General features: G+C 42.6%; 3 protein-coding genes across 4 annotated transcripts; 2 read left to right on the top strand and 1 right to left on the bottom strand.

The window, feature by feature from the left end:
• Positions 1 to 18: 18 nt before the first annotated feature.
• LOC134202488 (V-type proton ATPase subunit F) lies at positions 19 to 964 on the bottom strand. Its single transcript, XM_062677473.1, has 5 exons — positions 878 to 964; positions 742 to 812; positions 555 to 636; positions 239 to 444; positions 19 to 178 (listed from the first exon to the last, which is right to left on the bottom strand). The coding sequence occupies exons 2-5, from the start codon at positions 793 to 795 to the stop codon at positions 137 to 139; spliced, it is 384 nt and encodes a 127-aa protein (XP_062533457.1). The 5' UTR covers positions 796 to 812; positions 878 to 964; the 3' UTR covers positions 19 to 136.
• Positions 965 to 1,290: 326 nt separating this feature from the next.
• LOC134202505 (RNA-binding motif protein, X-linked 2-like) lies at positions 1,291 to 14,888 on the top strand. Of its 2 annotated transcripts, XM_062677506.1 has the most exons (3): positions 12,927 to 13,145; positions 13,200 to 13,264; positions 14,370 to 14,888. In XM_062677506.1, exon 3 carries the CDS (start codon positions 14,374 to 14,376, stop codon positions 14,770 to 14,772), a length of 399 nt encoding a protein of 132 aa, XP_062533490.1. In that variant the 5' UTR covers positions 12,927 to 13,145; positions 13,200 to 13,264; positions 14,370 to 14,373; the 3' UTR covers positions 14,773 to 14,888. The 2 variants fall into 2 exon arrangements, with proteins under 2 accessions (XP_062533488.1, XP_062533490.1); XM_062677504.1 differs by lacking the exons at positions 12,927 to 13,145; positions 13,200 to 13,264 and adding an exon at positions 1,291 to 1,452.
• LOC134202498 (uncharacterized) lies at positions 5,385 to 7,701 on the top strand. Its single transcript, XM_062677486.1, has 2 exons — positions 5,385 to 5,514; positions 6,072 to 7,701. Exon 2 carries the CDS (start codon positions 6,259 to 6,261, stop codon positions 6,778 to 6,780), a length of 522 nt encoding a protein of 173 aa, XP_062533470.1. The 5' UTR covers positions 5,385 to 5,514; positions 6,072 to 6,258; the 3' UTR covers positions 6,781 to 7,701.
• Positions 14,889 to 15,814: the final 926 nt, after the last annotated feature.

The following is a 15,814-nucleotide window of genomic DNA, read 5'->3' as shown; positions in this document are numbered from 1 at the left end:
ACTATCTAGTTAATGCTGTTGTTTACACGATTACACACGGAATGATTTTATTGATCTAATAGATGTATGTACCACATTCACCGTAAAATAAGCAACAAACAATAAACAGCCTGCTATTATCAGGCGGAAGATTAAGTTAACCACGGTTGGCCACCATATCATCCGGATTGAACATGCCCTGCAATTGAACACAAATATGGATCAATTTCCGCAACCAAAAAAATGGATCCAAACTTACCTTGGCGCGTCGCAGAATCGAATCCTTGCTGGCATCGTACGGATGGTCCTTCGAAGGAATCTCCAGCACGGCCGGGGTTGGCGAGGTGTGCGCATCGATCACGTGACGGATCATTTCCGCGTAGTTCTGGTTGATCAGGATGATGTCGATGTCGTCGCGCTTGATGAAACGCTTGAAGCAATCTTCGATCTCGCTGACCGCGGTATCTGGTGCGGGAGCGGAATCATTAGGACAAGATAATTAAAAGTTCAAGCATTTCGTAACAGAGAGCTGAGTATGCCAAACTGAACGAAGAATATTCCTAGATTCAACTTACTCTTGTCGACGACCATGAAGTTGGGGTGACGATTTTTGTTGATCTCGCCGATGCCTCCCAGCAGAAAACCAACGCAAGTATCCTAGAAAGCAATGATTTTGTTTAAAAATTGGAGAATTTCAAGTTAGATTGCTTTCCGAACTAGGCAAGTCAACAAAATCAGCAAATGCCACAATTCCTCACTTACCTCATCACCGATGACGGAGATGAGCTTTCCCTTCACAGCGGACAATAGAGCCATCGTTAATGTATGGTTTTCTGTAATTTAACGATAACAAAGTGTATATTTGAATGGATTTTATTAAATATTAATCCAAAATTACCTGAAAATCGCCTGCCCAGAACAACGAAAATATGTCACCTGATCAAAAATTGATCATCTGAAAACTGTCAGACTCGCAGTGCGCGAGCATTGTTGGCGTTACGCTCGTTATTAGTTTTGACAGTGCATACTGTTTGCGTTAACCGTAACATTTCAAGACAAAATTTTCAAAACGACTTATCTGCTTTTGTAAACAAAGATTCAAACGACGATTTGACGAATCTGATAGCTCTCCCACGCAAACCAACACCATCAATAGGTAGGTGAAGGATTCCGCTACCTGTTGATGGTGTTGGTTTGCGTGGGAGAGCTATCAGATTCGTCAAATCGTCGTTTGAATCTTTGTTTACAAAAGCAGATAAGTCGTTTTGAAAATTTTGTCTTGATTTGGTTCTTTTCGATGATTTTGGGAATGCACCTCCGGTGCGAGTTAAAAAATTTACCATCCGAACGACTTCATTACGTTTCATATTTACAACAGTTTAATATAAATTACCATTGTACAGTGAATAATTTCCAGTTGATATATAAGTGAATCTTCTAGCAATAGTGTGATATAAAAATGAATCCTATGACGTGAGTATTTTCCCCAGTTCTGCTTTACGATTTGAACAAAGTTTTGAATTCGATTAATCAAAACAACAATATTAGGAGAGACAAGGGTCCGCAGACCCCAGAGATATATTGACAATATTTTTCTCATCAAACTTTTCTTCAATATTTTCACTGATTACCTAACCAGCACGACTGTAGCTGAAAGCTGAAAAATTAAATTTTTTCTTGAACTACGAATCGAATAGCGGTATATGATGATGATGATGATAAAACCATACTCCATTGCGTCGACCGCATCGTGCTTTCGTGCTGTGCGGTTCTTTTCTCTCTTTGCGGAAGGAAGTTTTTAATACTACCCGAAGCTATTTTAATTTCAACAATGCTTCCCAGCGCTATTCGTACCTACTGATCCCGTTACGATCTTTGGATCCGTTTGCGGAAGTAAAATTGCGACAAGCGGTGGTAATCCTGCAGGGATACCGTTCTGGAAAAAAAAAACTCTTAGAAGGTCACGTCTCCACGCTCAGCTATGAGCATTAATAAAAACAAGAGGAAGGGCGAGTCTCTAAATTCTCCACTTCCTTCTAAGAAACAAGATTTCAAGACCGTCCTGCCAAAGCGCGGAAAAAATAGAAGGAAGCTGGAGACTTCAAATATTCCTTCTAACTCTAACATTCAAAATAATTCTTCTCCTATCGAACTAAGCAATCAGTTCGATTTGATTCATGACGAAATTGAGCAAATCGAATCTACCTCTGCCAGGAAGGGTGACTGTCGCGTTTTGCCGGGATCCTTTGACGATCGCAAACGTCTTCTTTAGTATTTAACTGAGAAGCGACATAAATTCTTGACGTACGACGACAATACTGATCGATTGTTCAAAGTCGTCTTGAAAGGTCTCCCCAGTCATCACTGGATGGGATTAAAATTGAAATTTCTCAATTACTTGGATTTTTACCAGTCCAAGTAATTAAAATGAAAAAGAAATATCGCTCTGGTACTTCCCAGAGGGCTATTTCTTAAATTTTATTTAGTTCACTTTAACAAAAGTGAACTAAAATATGAAAATTTGGAAACGGCCTGTATTATGTCCCATGTCCGTGTTACATGGGAATATTTCCGCAGGTCTGGGGGAAATTTCCAAAACTCCACTCAGTGCCGTAAGGACGCTTGTCCTGTGAGAGAAGATTCCAAGAAATTTAAATGTGTCAATCTACAATTGATCTAGTTTTAACGGATTCAAGTCAGCTGTGTGGCCAATTGGTAACTAATGCTGACTTTGACTCTGATCACCTTCCTGTGACGTTTGCAATCTCACAAGAAGCCATTTATAATCCAATCAGCTTTAATTATCATAGGGCTGATTGGAATTTATATAAAACGTATATCGATAGGATACGGGATCGGGGATCAGGGCCCTCCTTAGCCGTGCGGTAAGACGCGCGGCTACAATGCAAGACCATGCTGAGGGTGGCTGGGTTCGATTCCCGGTGCCGGTCTAGGCAATTTTCGGATTGGAAATTGTCTCGACTTCCCTGGGCATAGAAGTATCATCGTGCTAGCCTCATGATATACGAATGCAAAAATGGTAACCTGGCTTAGAAACCTCGCAGTTAATAACTGTGGAAGTGCTAAATGAACACTAAGCTGCGAGGCGGCTCTGTCCCAGTGTGGGGATGTAATGCCAATAAGAAGAAGAAGATATCGATAGGAATTATGATGTTGATATTCTCCTCGATACCAAAAGTGATATTGATAATGCTCTCGTATATTTGACAAATTTAATTATCGATGTCAGAGGCATTGCAATTCCTAAATGTGAAATTAAATTCAACTCCATTATTATTGACGACGATCTTCCAGCTACTGATCCGTCTTAAAAATATGAGGCGAAGGCAATACCAAAGAACTCGCGATCCCGCGTTGAAAGTTATTTGGCGAGATTTGCAAAAGGGAATTAAAAATCGTTTCGCTATTCTGAGGAATACCAACTTTGAGAATAATGTCTCGAAGTTGGATCCCAGTTCGAAACCCTTTTGTAAACTAACGAAAATTCTTTTTAAAAAGACGAGCTTGGTGGTCTAGTGGCTATCGCTTCTGCCTTATAAGCAGGAGGTCGTGGGTTCAATTTCAGGCTCGTCCCTTTCCTACTTTGTATTTCTGTCTTAGTTCTTTCTGTGTTTCACGTTATACCAAAACGATCCCTACTGTTATATTATAACCTTCCACACAATCCCAAAACCTCCCGTGGCACCCATGAGAGGTCGTAGAGTTCTCTGCATCTTTCTTAAGTAGATGTCCAACAAACCATCCTTCCCTTCCTCAGCATTCGCAAGGACGTGGCCAGGAAAGATCTCGACTATTGGAGAGTGCATTGCTTCCATCTGAGAGTTAGTGATTAATCCCAAATCAATATCTGTGGTAACGGATGAAAGTGATACTACTCTCATATAATAGTCTTGGCTTGTACCACCTACGAATTTGTGCGAACTGCTAAATGCTAATGCTAATGCAAACGAAAATTCTTTTAAAAAACCTCGGCGGAAATAAAATGTTATTAACAAATGACGAAAAGGCTCAAAAACTTGCTCAGCAGTTCGAGAGTGCCCATAATTTTAGTCTAGGTCTCTCAATTGGACTGAGAATCAGGTTACACGGAGTTTCGAAGACATTCTCCAATCAAGAGAATGTTTTTGACCCTTCGTTGGGAACTAATTTAGATGAAGTGAGATCTATTACTAGAAAATTTAAAAATATGAAAGCACCGGATGATGATGGTATTTTCTACATACTTATCAAAAAACTTCCTGAGAGCTCTTTATCGTTTTTGGTTAATTTATTTAACAAATGTTTTCAATTGACATACTTTCCAGATAAATGGAAAAACGCCAAAGTTGTTCCAATTTTGAAGCCGGACAAAAACAAGAAGGCGAGGTCAGTGTTGGTAAAATCATTCATAAATCTCATTCATTGAACGCTCCCACACGAACTAACTCGTTTGCGAATTTAAAGGAATGCATCACGTCTGAGTTGTTCATGCTACAACGGATCATTTCACTTATTTTCCCCAAAAAATCATTTCGCTCCAAAAAATGTTTAAAATCAATTTGGCGGCAATCTATTTAAATATCTTGGCTGTGCATATGCACAGCATATGTTTCAAAATGGACAAATTGATATGAAATTTGCGAAAAAGAATCCACGTGTCTTGGAGGGACTCGAACCCCCAACCTCCTACTCTCTAGATAGGCGTGATAACCCCTACACAACAAGACCACTTAAAGGTCACGTTTGCGGAAAAGACATCAGAATCAGAGTACCAACCTCCACCGCCGTTAGCTCTCTTTTTACAAATTGAATATCTTTCGGATGCTTGATTTGTCCAATCTCCACATGTGCTTTACTATTGTATATCCACAGCCAAGCGAGTGCACATTGTTTTAAACGAGAGGATCGCACTCCATGCCCCCCAGTAACTGTCTGGGCGGGACGGTATAGAATGCGAATTCAATCGCACTCTGCTGTGCCAAAGGCTTGCTTGGCTAAAGCATTTGATGGCTTTTCCGCAATCGTGACCTTTAAGTGGTCTTGTTGTGTAGGGGTTATCACGCCTATCTAGAGAGTAGGAGGTTGAGGGTTCGAGTCCCTCCAAGACACGTGGATTCTTTTTCGCAAATTTCATATCAATTTGTCCATTTCGAAACATATGCTATGCATATGCACAGCCAAGATATTTAACAAAAAAAATGGTTTTCGTACGGCCGAGTTGCCGAATAATATGCAATTAATTGGCAATCTATTGTTTACACACGCAAGAGTATACATTGTTCTATGTGTTGCGGCACTTGGCAACACGGCGTGATGGTTGGTGAATTGGGTGGATCAATTTGGTAGGTGAATTCATGGAAGGTAAAAATAAAAACAAACAAGGTTGGAGGCTGTTGATTTATTACGGCGATTTGTATATTGATGCTACTACGGTGAACTGCTGGGAAACCTGAAAAGGAAATAAATTGTTAATTAGAATTTGGATAAAGTGATTGAGTTGAATTAAATCGGTTGTTGCTAGTAAATTAGCGGAAGGTATTTTTAGAAAAGCTACTGGAAGGAGTGTAGGGTAAATGTTCCGATGGTTGTGGGTGTACCTATAGTTGCGGTAGTGTAGCTGATCCGAAATATATTAATCAATCGCAGCAACCTACAATGCTGATCGATTAGTTGATAAGTCATAACACAATTTAGTGAAAAACATCAACGGAATTCATTTAAAACAGGTATTGTACAACAAATTTCCATAAAATGTTGTGCTTTTTGCACCAATAGTTGCGGTAGTGTTCCAATAGTTGCGAGTCCCATATGAAAACAATGGGGTTCGCAACTATAGGAACACAAATTAACAAATACCGCAACTATTGGAACAGTGTACCAATAATTGGAGGATTATTTTTAGGGCAGAAATCCTGATTCCATAGCATTGGAAGTATACTCCTCGTAGAAAAGAGATAAAGTGCTTTCAGATTCATTGCTCAGGTAAGTGGTGATGATTTTACATTAGCTCTGAGCATATAAATAGTGTAGGAACATGCTTAGTTCCTCCACTATTGGGTCTTTGACCCTATTATAAAGAAATGTGTATTTAGCTTACAGAATTAGAAGCGGAGTAGGAATAATTGGATTGTATTGGAAGGAGGAAAAAACTACTCATGTAAGTTGAAATGAAACACAAAATGGTTGACAATTATTAAAAACAGAACATTTTCAGTTTTGAGCTGCAACAACAAAGCTGCTACAAAAACCAGTTTTTTCGAGATCCGAACATTCTCAAAAATGAGTAAAGGATCGAATTCGCGCCTTTCCGACCCGAATGAGACGGCCTACAATTGCGGGAAATGCCACCGGCCGGACGAAGATGAGAGCCAGATGGTATTCTGCGACAACTGCCAGGTGTGGTTCCATTTCGGCTGCCAAGGAGTGACGTCAGCAGTACAGGAAGACAACGATTGGGTTTGTAACGACTGCGCTGGTGACTCAAACGGAGCGACTGCCATCGGGGCCGAGGAGAATGAGTTGCTGGAAGCAGAAAGGGAGATAGCTCGCGAGCGAGAGCGTCTTGCTGCTTTGATAGAGAGGAAGAAAAGGGTGGCAAGTATGAAACTAGAGTTAGAGAAAGAAAAGAGGGAAGCGATGTGGCAGTTAGAGAAGCAGGAATTAGAAGCAAAGGCTGTAGCTGAGGAAGAATTCAATAAGAAAAAGAAAGCAGAACAGTCAAAGATTCAGCGCAGAATAGATAAAGGCTTTAGCGGAGCGTGTTCAGTTAGAGAAGGAACAAAGTACGATACGATTCTGTAGGAAGACATCAACTCCGACAGTAGGCTTAGGTAATGCCCTAGAAAATGCAAGGTCATCGAAAGTCAACGCGGATGCAACTCGCGCGGGAAATGTTCATACTAGCGAATCGGCGTCGAATAGTGAAAGTGATAGTGGTGATGATGCCAGTGCTAACGGTGACGAAGTGGAAGTGGTTCCAACCAAAGCCCAGCTGTCTGCGCGTCAGTTTTTGGCTCGACGGTTGCCGACGTTCACCGGGAAAGCGGAAGAGTGGTCGATCTTCATCACGAGCTACGAGGCGTCGACGAAAGCGTGTGGTTTCTCCAACCTAGAAAACCTAGTACGGCTGCAGGAGTGCTTGAAGGGAGCTGCACTGGAAGCGGTAGGATCGCGACTTCTATTGCCGCAGTTTGTTCCGAAGGTGATTCAGGAGCTGAGAGAACAGTTTGGCCAACCTGAACAAATTTTGGAGACGTTGTTGGTGAAGGTGAGATCCGCGGACGCCCCGAAGACGGAGAAGCCGGCGTCGTACATTACATTCGGTCGATTGGTCCAGCAACTCTGCGACCACATGGAAGCAACACGCCTGGAAGAACATCTGATCAACCCGTTACTGATAAGTGAGTTGGCGAAGAAGCTTCCACCGAGTACAAAGATGGATTGGATTCGATACAAGCGCGGGCAGTTAGGCGACGGGAAGAGAGTTACATTACGTACCATGGCAGATTTTCTTGCGGAGATAGTCTCTGTACACAGAAAAAAATAAAATTGTACCTTTAAAAATTATGCACTTTTAATCGAAAAAGTTGCAAATTTTCTTAAAATTAAAAGTGAAAAAACAATAAAAGAAAATTATGCATTTCATTCAAAAGTGTTTTTTTACTTTCCTGAGTGTAATTTTAAAAGTTCATCTTTTCAATTTCAAAAACTGTTAAACTATCAAAAAACTGTTCAACTGTCAACAAAAAGTTCTGAAAAAACAGAGAAGAAGAAGAAGAATATATTGCTTTTTCGGTTGTATTCGATTGCCTTTGCCAACCAAAACCAGAAGTGCCATCAAGTTCACGCAAATGTGTCGTCGACATTAAAACGCTATCGTTTATTTCACGGAGCAAGAAGGTAGATATTTTCCGTATTTTCCTAATTATAACGTGAAAAATGTGAAATGCAAAGCAGTGCCAGTGTTCACTAATTCTAATTAAACAGCGTTGAAATAACGGAACACATCACGATAAATACTTATGCGAGATTTTCTTTTTTTGCCTTGCAGATAATTCGCATGAGTCGGAACTTCTGGCCGACAAGAAAGATGGCGCAGTATCTCCACATGCTAACTACGTGCTCTCCGATGAGTAACTGTATTACTCCGAAGCGGCCACCTTTGCATTTTAGCCGCAGCTGTAACGTGTAGTACAAATTAATTCTGAAAATGCAATTAAACATTAAAAGCTATTTAATACGATTTTATTAGGTTTGAAAGAAACGATAGATGGTGGGTAGAGGGATTTTAAGAATGAAAAATCTCTGAATTAAAATGTTACACATGCTGCTTCCACCAGTGTAATGATTTTGTATTGACATTTCTACAATTTTAATTTGAAAGTTCAAACTATTAAATTTAGAGTGGTAAGCAGCTTTTAAGCCATGGTAGTTGCAAAAGTTTCCATACTTTTATTTTGAACATAACCAACTCTCTACGAAAAAGAACCAACGCAACTTTTTATTTTAACCAATGTTTTTCTTAACATTACTAATGATTTTTCTTTCTGTGTAGCTACGGAGGCGATAAATCTGGTGGACGGGCAACCCAGTAGTAGTCGTGTGTGCAATCCGGAGCGGAATCGAGAGCGAAGCAAGGTGAAGCAACAAGGAGCGTTTGTGAACGTTCATAATGAAGACGAACGGACCGTTCGAGATACCGAGCCCCAGAAGCGAATTCCATGTGTGAAATGTGGCGAGACAAATCACAGGTTGCGTAATTGCGAGGATTTTTTGAAGCTTGATCCAGCACAGCGGTTGAAGGCGGTAGAGAGATGGCAGCTTTGCAAAAGCTGTCTAAATGCACACGGAGATTCCAAGTGTAAAATGAATATTCGCTGTAAGGTGGCGAATTGCAACGCAACGCATAACACCTTGTTGCATCAACTATACGCACATTCGTCATGTAACATGCACAGTAGCATAGTACAGACGTCGGTGATCTTTCGTGTTGTCCCAGTGATGGTGTATAATGGTTCCAAGGCGGTGAAGATATTGGCGTTCTTGGATGAAGGCTCATCGTATACGTTGATCGAAGCTTCGGTTGCGGAAGAGCTTGGTTGCGATGGAATCGTGCAACCATTGCGCGTGTCATGGACTTCCGGAATGACAAGACTAGAGCGGGAGTCGAAGATAATTGATTTGGCGTTATCGAGCTTGGATTCAACCCAGAAAACCGTAGTGAGGAGTGCGCACACTGTTAGAGAGCTGGGATTACCGAAGCAGACTATGCGGTTTGCTGAATTTGCAATGCAGTACCAGCACCTTCGTGGCCTGAAGGTGGCAGATTACCCTATGGAGACGCCACGTATTCTAATTGGGTTAAAGCATCTGCACCTGTTTGCACCTTTAGAGTCACGGGTTGGTAATCCAGGGGAACCAATTGCGGTTAGGTCGGCGCTAGGATGGACGGTGTATGGCCCACAAGAGAAGTCGCAGCAGAATTCCACATTCGTTGGGCACCACACATGCGCTAGTGTGTCAAATGAAGAACTTTATCGGATTTTGAAGTCGCATTACGTGGTGGAAGATTCGGCAGTCATGGTGGACGTAATACCTGAGTCAGACGACGATCGGAGAGCCAGGGAGATACTTGAAGGAACAACAGTGCGCATCGGTCAACGCTTTCAGTCCGGCTTACTGTGGAGGGAGGCAGATATCAAATTTCCAGATAGTTACGGAATGGCAGAGAAGAGGATGAAGAGTCTGGAGAAGCGGTTAGCAAGAAACCCGATGCTGCAGCAGAATGTACAGAGGCAAATGGAGGAGTACATAGAGAAGGGATATTGCCACAAAGCGACAAAGCAGGAGCTACAAACCACAGAGAGACATAAGGCGTGGTATCTACCGTTAAACATCGTACTGAATCCAAAAAAGCCAGGAAAAGTGCGTTTAGTCTGGGATGCAGCGGCCGCTGTGCAAGGCGTTTCTTTGAATTCCGCATTGCTGAAGGGTCCGGATCTGCTGGTTTCCCTGCCGTCAGTGATAAGCCAGTTCCGTGAGCGAAGGATAGGGTTCGGTGGCGACATTCGCGAGATGTTCCACCAAGTGAGAATACGTCCTGAGAATCGTCAAGCGCAGCGGTTTCTATTTGGAGGAGAAGTGTACGTGATGGACTGTGCCATTTTTGGAGCATCATGCTCACCAAGTCAAGCATTGTACGTTATGCAAAAGAACGCGAAGGAGTTCACCAAGGAGTATCCAAGAGCAGTAGAAGCAGTAGTGAAGAAGCATTACGTCGACGACTATTTCGACAGCGCAGATACCGTAGAGGAAGCAGTCAAGCAAGCTGAAGAATTTAGAGATATCCACTCCCGTGGAGGATTCCAAATTAGAAACTGGGTTTCAAATGCAGAAGAAGTACTGGTGAAGTTGGGAGAACTCAAATAAGTCAGGAGATTCACTTTCACCGAGATAAAGAGACGGAGTTTGAGCGAGTACTGGGACTTGTGTGGAATACCAGACAAGATGTGTTCACGTTCTCAACGCAAATCAGAGAAGACCTGCAACCATTCTTGATCGCTGGCCATCGGCCGACAAAACGGATTGTGTTAAGTTGTGGGATGAGCTTTTTTGATCCCCTTGGATTGCTAGCCTTATTTACAATCCATGGACGTATTATAGTTCAGGATCTTTAGATAAGCGGGTGCAATTGGGATGACACAATAGACGAAGAGGCGATGGTAAGGTGGATTCGGTGGATGGCGTGTCAGAACGATGTGGCAGCAGTTCGAATTCCTCGATATTACTTCGGAAATTGTGCTGTGCCAGATTGCGGCTCACTTCATGTGGATGCGAGTGAGAGCGCGTACGGAGCTGTTTTTTCCCGAATATTGGCAGCTGAGGTTCCTCGTTGTTCGCTAGTTCAAGCCCGTTCCAAGGTTGCTCCAATTAAGCCGCATTCTATCCCACGTTTGGAACTAATGGCTGCGGTGTTGGGAGCCCGGCTTAAGGATACAATACTGACAAGTCACAATCTACAGCTAAAAAGACTATTCTTCTGGACTGACTCACGAACTGTACGGTCGTGGATAACGTCTGATGCACGAAAGTATCGTCAGTTCGTCGCATTCCGTATTGGCGATATCGTCTCGCGAACAAAGGTCCCTGATTGGAGGTGGATACCGACGAAACTTAACGTCGCCGATAAGCTGACGAAGTGGTCAAAAGAATCGCTCCTACAGACGAGTACCGTATGGCAAAGAGGACCAGCATTCTTGTATCGCCCCGAGAGCGAGTGGCCCAGTGACGCAGTAGTAGAACCGAACGTCCCAGAAGAGTTTCGAGCCGCTTGCTTGTTCCATAGAACGGAAACGGAATTCCAATTCATAAATGTGTCCAGGATCTCAAAGTGGAATGTGATAGTACGAACTGTAGCGTTAGTCATACGGTTTGTGGCAAACCTACGCAGAAAAGTGCAGAATCAGGCGATACTAACGATTCGAGCTCTGCGGAACTTCAATTACCAACATAAGGTGAATGCGGTACGAATGGGCCTGCAGAGAGAAGAGTTCCAGCGCGCGGAGGAGATATTGTGGCAACAAGCGCAATGGGAAGCATTCGCAGACGAAATATGTATTTTGCGCCGTTTGCGGGATAACAACGGTGAGTGCAATGCGAAGATCGAGAAGCGAAGTCCTCTTTATAAGCTTTCACCAATCCTGGACGATAAGGATGTAATTCGTGTAGATGGTCGAACAGCTCAAGCCGAGTTTCTTCCATTTGAAATGCGGTTTCCCATAATTCTGCCTAGGGGACACTTGATAACATCACGAGTGATCGAGCATTATCATCGGCAGTTGGGGCATGGACATCGAGAAGCCGTGGTAAATGAGCTGATGCAGAGATTCTGTATTCCAAAGATTAGAGTTGAGGTGGTGAAGGTAATGCGAAACTGCGTATGGTGTAAGGTGTACAAATGCCATCCGGCCGTGCCAAAGATGGCACCACTACCAGTGCAAAGGGTGACACCGTTCCTGCGACCCTTCACATACACGGGTGTTGACTATTTCGGTCCGATTACAGTCACAGTCGGTCGGCGCAGCGAAAAGCGGTGGGTGGCTTTGTTCACTTGTTTCACGACCAGGGCAGTTCATTTAGAGGCTGTTAAAAGTCTTTCTACGACATCCTGTCTAATGGCAATTCGAAGGTTTGTGTGTCGACGAGGGAGTCCGCTAGAGTTTTTCTCGGACAATGGCACTAACTTCGTTGGAGCGAGTAAGGAGTTGGAGAAGATTGAGGAAGAGTGCAGTGAAAATTTCACGAACGCGAGAACGAGGTGGAATTTCAACCCTCCCGCAGCCCCACACATGGGGGGAGTGTGGGAAAGATTGGTCCGGTCGGTGAAGGAAGCTGTGTACGAGTTACAAGACGGTCGTTCACTGTCGGATGAGGTTCTGGAGACTGTGTTGGCTGAAGCAGAAGGAATTATCAATTCAAGACCTTTGACATTCGTGTCGAAGGAAAACACGGACCCAGAAGCATCCATCGTGCGAAAGAGACGGAAGGCTACCCCAAGGGAATGAAGCTGCGGAGTTGCGAAACCAATACGAGAGGTCTCAAGTGCTTGCTGATAAGCTGTGGTAACGCTGGGTGAAATAGTATTTGCCAACGATAAACTTGCAAAGTGGAGAGAAGAGCAGGGTTTAGAACACATAGGTGCTCTGGTGTATATGGCAGATGAGGCGAATAGAAGAAGCGGGATCCGGGGAATAGTGGAAGAAATTTTCAAAGGAGCTGTTGGTAGAGTCCGTCAAGTGGTAGTTCGAGCCGGCGGAAAGTTGTATAGGCGAGCCGTGGCAAAAATTGCAGTGCCTGAGATAGGAGACGGAACATCTGTCTACGTTTAAAGGACCCTTCGCCAGAGTTACGGGAGGGGCTGTTGCGGCACTTGGCAACACGGCGTGATGGTTGGTGAATTGGGTGGATCAATTTGGTAGGTGAATTCATGGAAGGTAAAAATAAAAACAAACAAGATTGGAGGCTGTTGATTTATTACGGCGATTTGTATATTGATGCTACTACGGTGAACTGCTGGGAAACCTGAAAAGGAAATAAATTGTTAATTAGAATTTGGATAAAGTGATTGAGTTGAATTAAATCGGTTGTTGCTAGTAAATTAGCGGAAGGTATTTTTAGAAAAGCTACTGGAAGGAGTGTATTATAAAGAAATGTGTATTTAGCTTACAGAATTAGAAGCGGAGTAGGAATAATTGGATTGTATTGGAAGGAGGAAAAAACTACTCATGTAAGTTGAAATGAAACACAAAATGGTTGACAATTATTAAAAACAGAACATTTTCAGTTTTGAGCTGCAACAACAAAGCTGCTACAAAAACCAGTTTTTTCGAGATCCGAACACTATGTGTTGAACGTTAATAAAAATAAAAAAAAGGCAAAAAACAGACGGTTCAACTCAGCCATGATTTTTTAGGTGCTGATTTGGGTGCGTTTCAATTCACGATTGATATGAATCATTCATGAGTTTTAAGATTTTGAGTTTTTCTCTGGGCAAGGTGCGCAGCGAGCAAAGTGGATCGATCAGGTGAACTACAAACAACTATCTTCTTATAAATAGGTTCCATAGCAGTCGCTAGAGCCTCTATCGTAGCGATCCCAAACTGCCTGAGTGTCTGAACATCTATCATGTATATAAACACAACCGTTTCTATCTCTACAAACAACTCTCTAATAAATAGGTTCCATTGCAGTCGCTTGAGCCGGAAGTGGACAACAAGCCGCTCCACACTCTCCTCCTCCCCTACTATATCTTCTATTCTATCACAAGTTTAATATCCTGAAACTGAACTGTTTCAGACCGCTTATGGGTCTGAAGCAGAAGACGGGACGTTCGTGCCTACCAGTCAGTGGATGAAAAGGTCCGCGTTGTGATAAAGGGTTTAGCACAAGCCTCGGATAACCTAGAATAAGTTTTCCACGAGTCGAGTTCACATTGATTTTATGAGTTGGATATAGTAATCGTCACGTTGAAAATTTAAGCCAGCAGTGTAAACGTATTGCCTAGTGTCATACAACGTAGATTGGCCACGGCCCGGGGATGCGTTGAGTATAACATTGTTATTAATTGTTTTTAAATCGTAGGCAGGAAAGAATTAAAAGTAGTTTGGGAGGAATTTAGAAAAGTCAGAAAAGTTGATTATAAATAAGTGAATAAATTGATTTAGCTGAAAAAAAGGAGAAGGAAAGGTCAATAATTCGTGTTTCTTCTTTTCATTGGAGATAACATCTAGAGCAGAACCTAATTATATAGGTACCTAATATAATCAATTCATAAGTTTTTTGTAACTTCAATCCCTCAGGAAATCTTATTTTCCCTTTTTTATTTCGACCAGCAACATGAAAAACGTGCTCAAACTGAGTGAGCAGGACCTCAAATATGGCGGCAAAAATTCCTGGCATGATCAGTACAAGGACAGCGCCTGGATATTCGTCGGTGGCCTGCCCTCGGACTTGACTGAGGGCGACCTGCTAGCAGTGTTCTCCCAGTACGGTGAAATTGTCAACATCAACCTGGTGCGGGATAAGAAAACCGGCAAATCCAAGGGTTTCTGCTTCATCTGCTTCGAAGATCAACGGTCCACCGTGTTGACGGTGGACAACATGAACGGTATCAAGCTGCTGGGGAGGTCACTGCGGGTGGACCACGTGTCCGACTACAAACCACCCAAGGACGACAAAGCGGACGAGGAAACGAAACGGCTGTACATGGAAGGATGTGCGCCAAAGTATAGCTAGATGAGTAAATCTCGCTCGTGAGAACGAATTACTTCCTACTTTGATAAAATAGAAACTAATTTTTAATATCAGATAAGATAAGGTTCGGAAAAATAAATATGGTATGTATTGGTTAATTATCTCGCACGGTCCCCCGGTAGACCGTTATTATAAAATAAAAATGTCCATCAAAACCAAGTACAGGGCTCGATTCCTGTGGTAATTCTGCACCTCTGGACCAATTTTTAAAAAAATCCCTAGGAGGAATCTCGAGAAATCTTGATTTGAAGTTTTTAATTAGGAAATTTCAAAAGAATCCATATAAGAATCCAAAAATATCACCAAAAACCCTGATTAATCCACCTAGATAGATGTCCTTCAATTCTTTTTGAACCTGCCGGTCGGAAGTAACCACCAGCTTTGCAGGGTTGCTGTCCGGCATTCTTGAAATATGCCCTGCCCATCGTACCCTTCCAGCTTTAGCTACCTTCTGGGTACTGGGTTCGCCGTAGAGCTGGGCGAGCTCTTGTTTCATTTTTTTATAATAACGGTCTAACGGTCTATTTTATAATAACGGCTATCGGGAAGGTCTATCAAAGATCTCATCAAAATTAGTTGAAATCGAAATACAGGTCCTTGAATTATATTCATCTATCTATCTATCATCCTCCTCGAAGTTCCATGGCCAGGGGTTTCCTGTTAGTCTTGAGATACCCACACACCAAGCCCCACCCACTGGCGTATGACAGCATAGGTTTCACGCTAGAGTTGAATATTCGAAATTTAGTACATTGACTAATCTGATTGAACATCAATAAGTTTCGTAAACTCACAAAAGCAGCCTTCTTGATCCGTGCTCCTATGTCGATCTAGGTTCCGCCGTCCGACGCTAACTGTCTCCAAAATTTAACGATTTGGTCTCGTTCACGTTGATGATAGAGCATCCGGTCAGGGCCCTGTAGCATAATCAGACTAATAATATTAGCTACAAGTTACAAGTTACAAGTCAAAAAATTACAAGTACTTGTAATTTGTGTTGCATAAAAGTTATTCGCCAACTAAT

This window comes from Armigeres subalbatus, unplaced genomic scaffold (genome assembly GCF_024139115.2).
Source record: "Armigeres subalbatus isolate Guangzhou_Male unplaced genomic scaffold, GZ_Asu_2 Contig1246, whole genome shotgun sequence".
Lineage (NCBI taxonomy): Eukaryota > Metazoa > Arthropoda > Insecta > Diptera > Culicidae > Armigeres > Armigeres subalbatus.
Note: the sequence above shows the minus strand (reverse complement) of the source record. Positions and strands in the feature narration are given on the sequence as shown.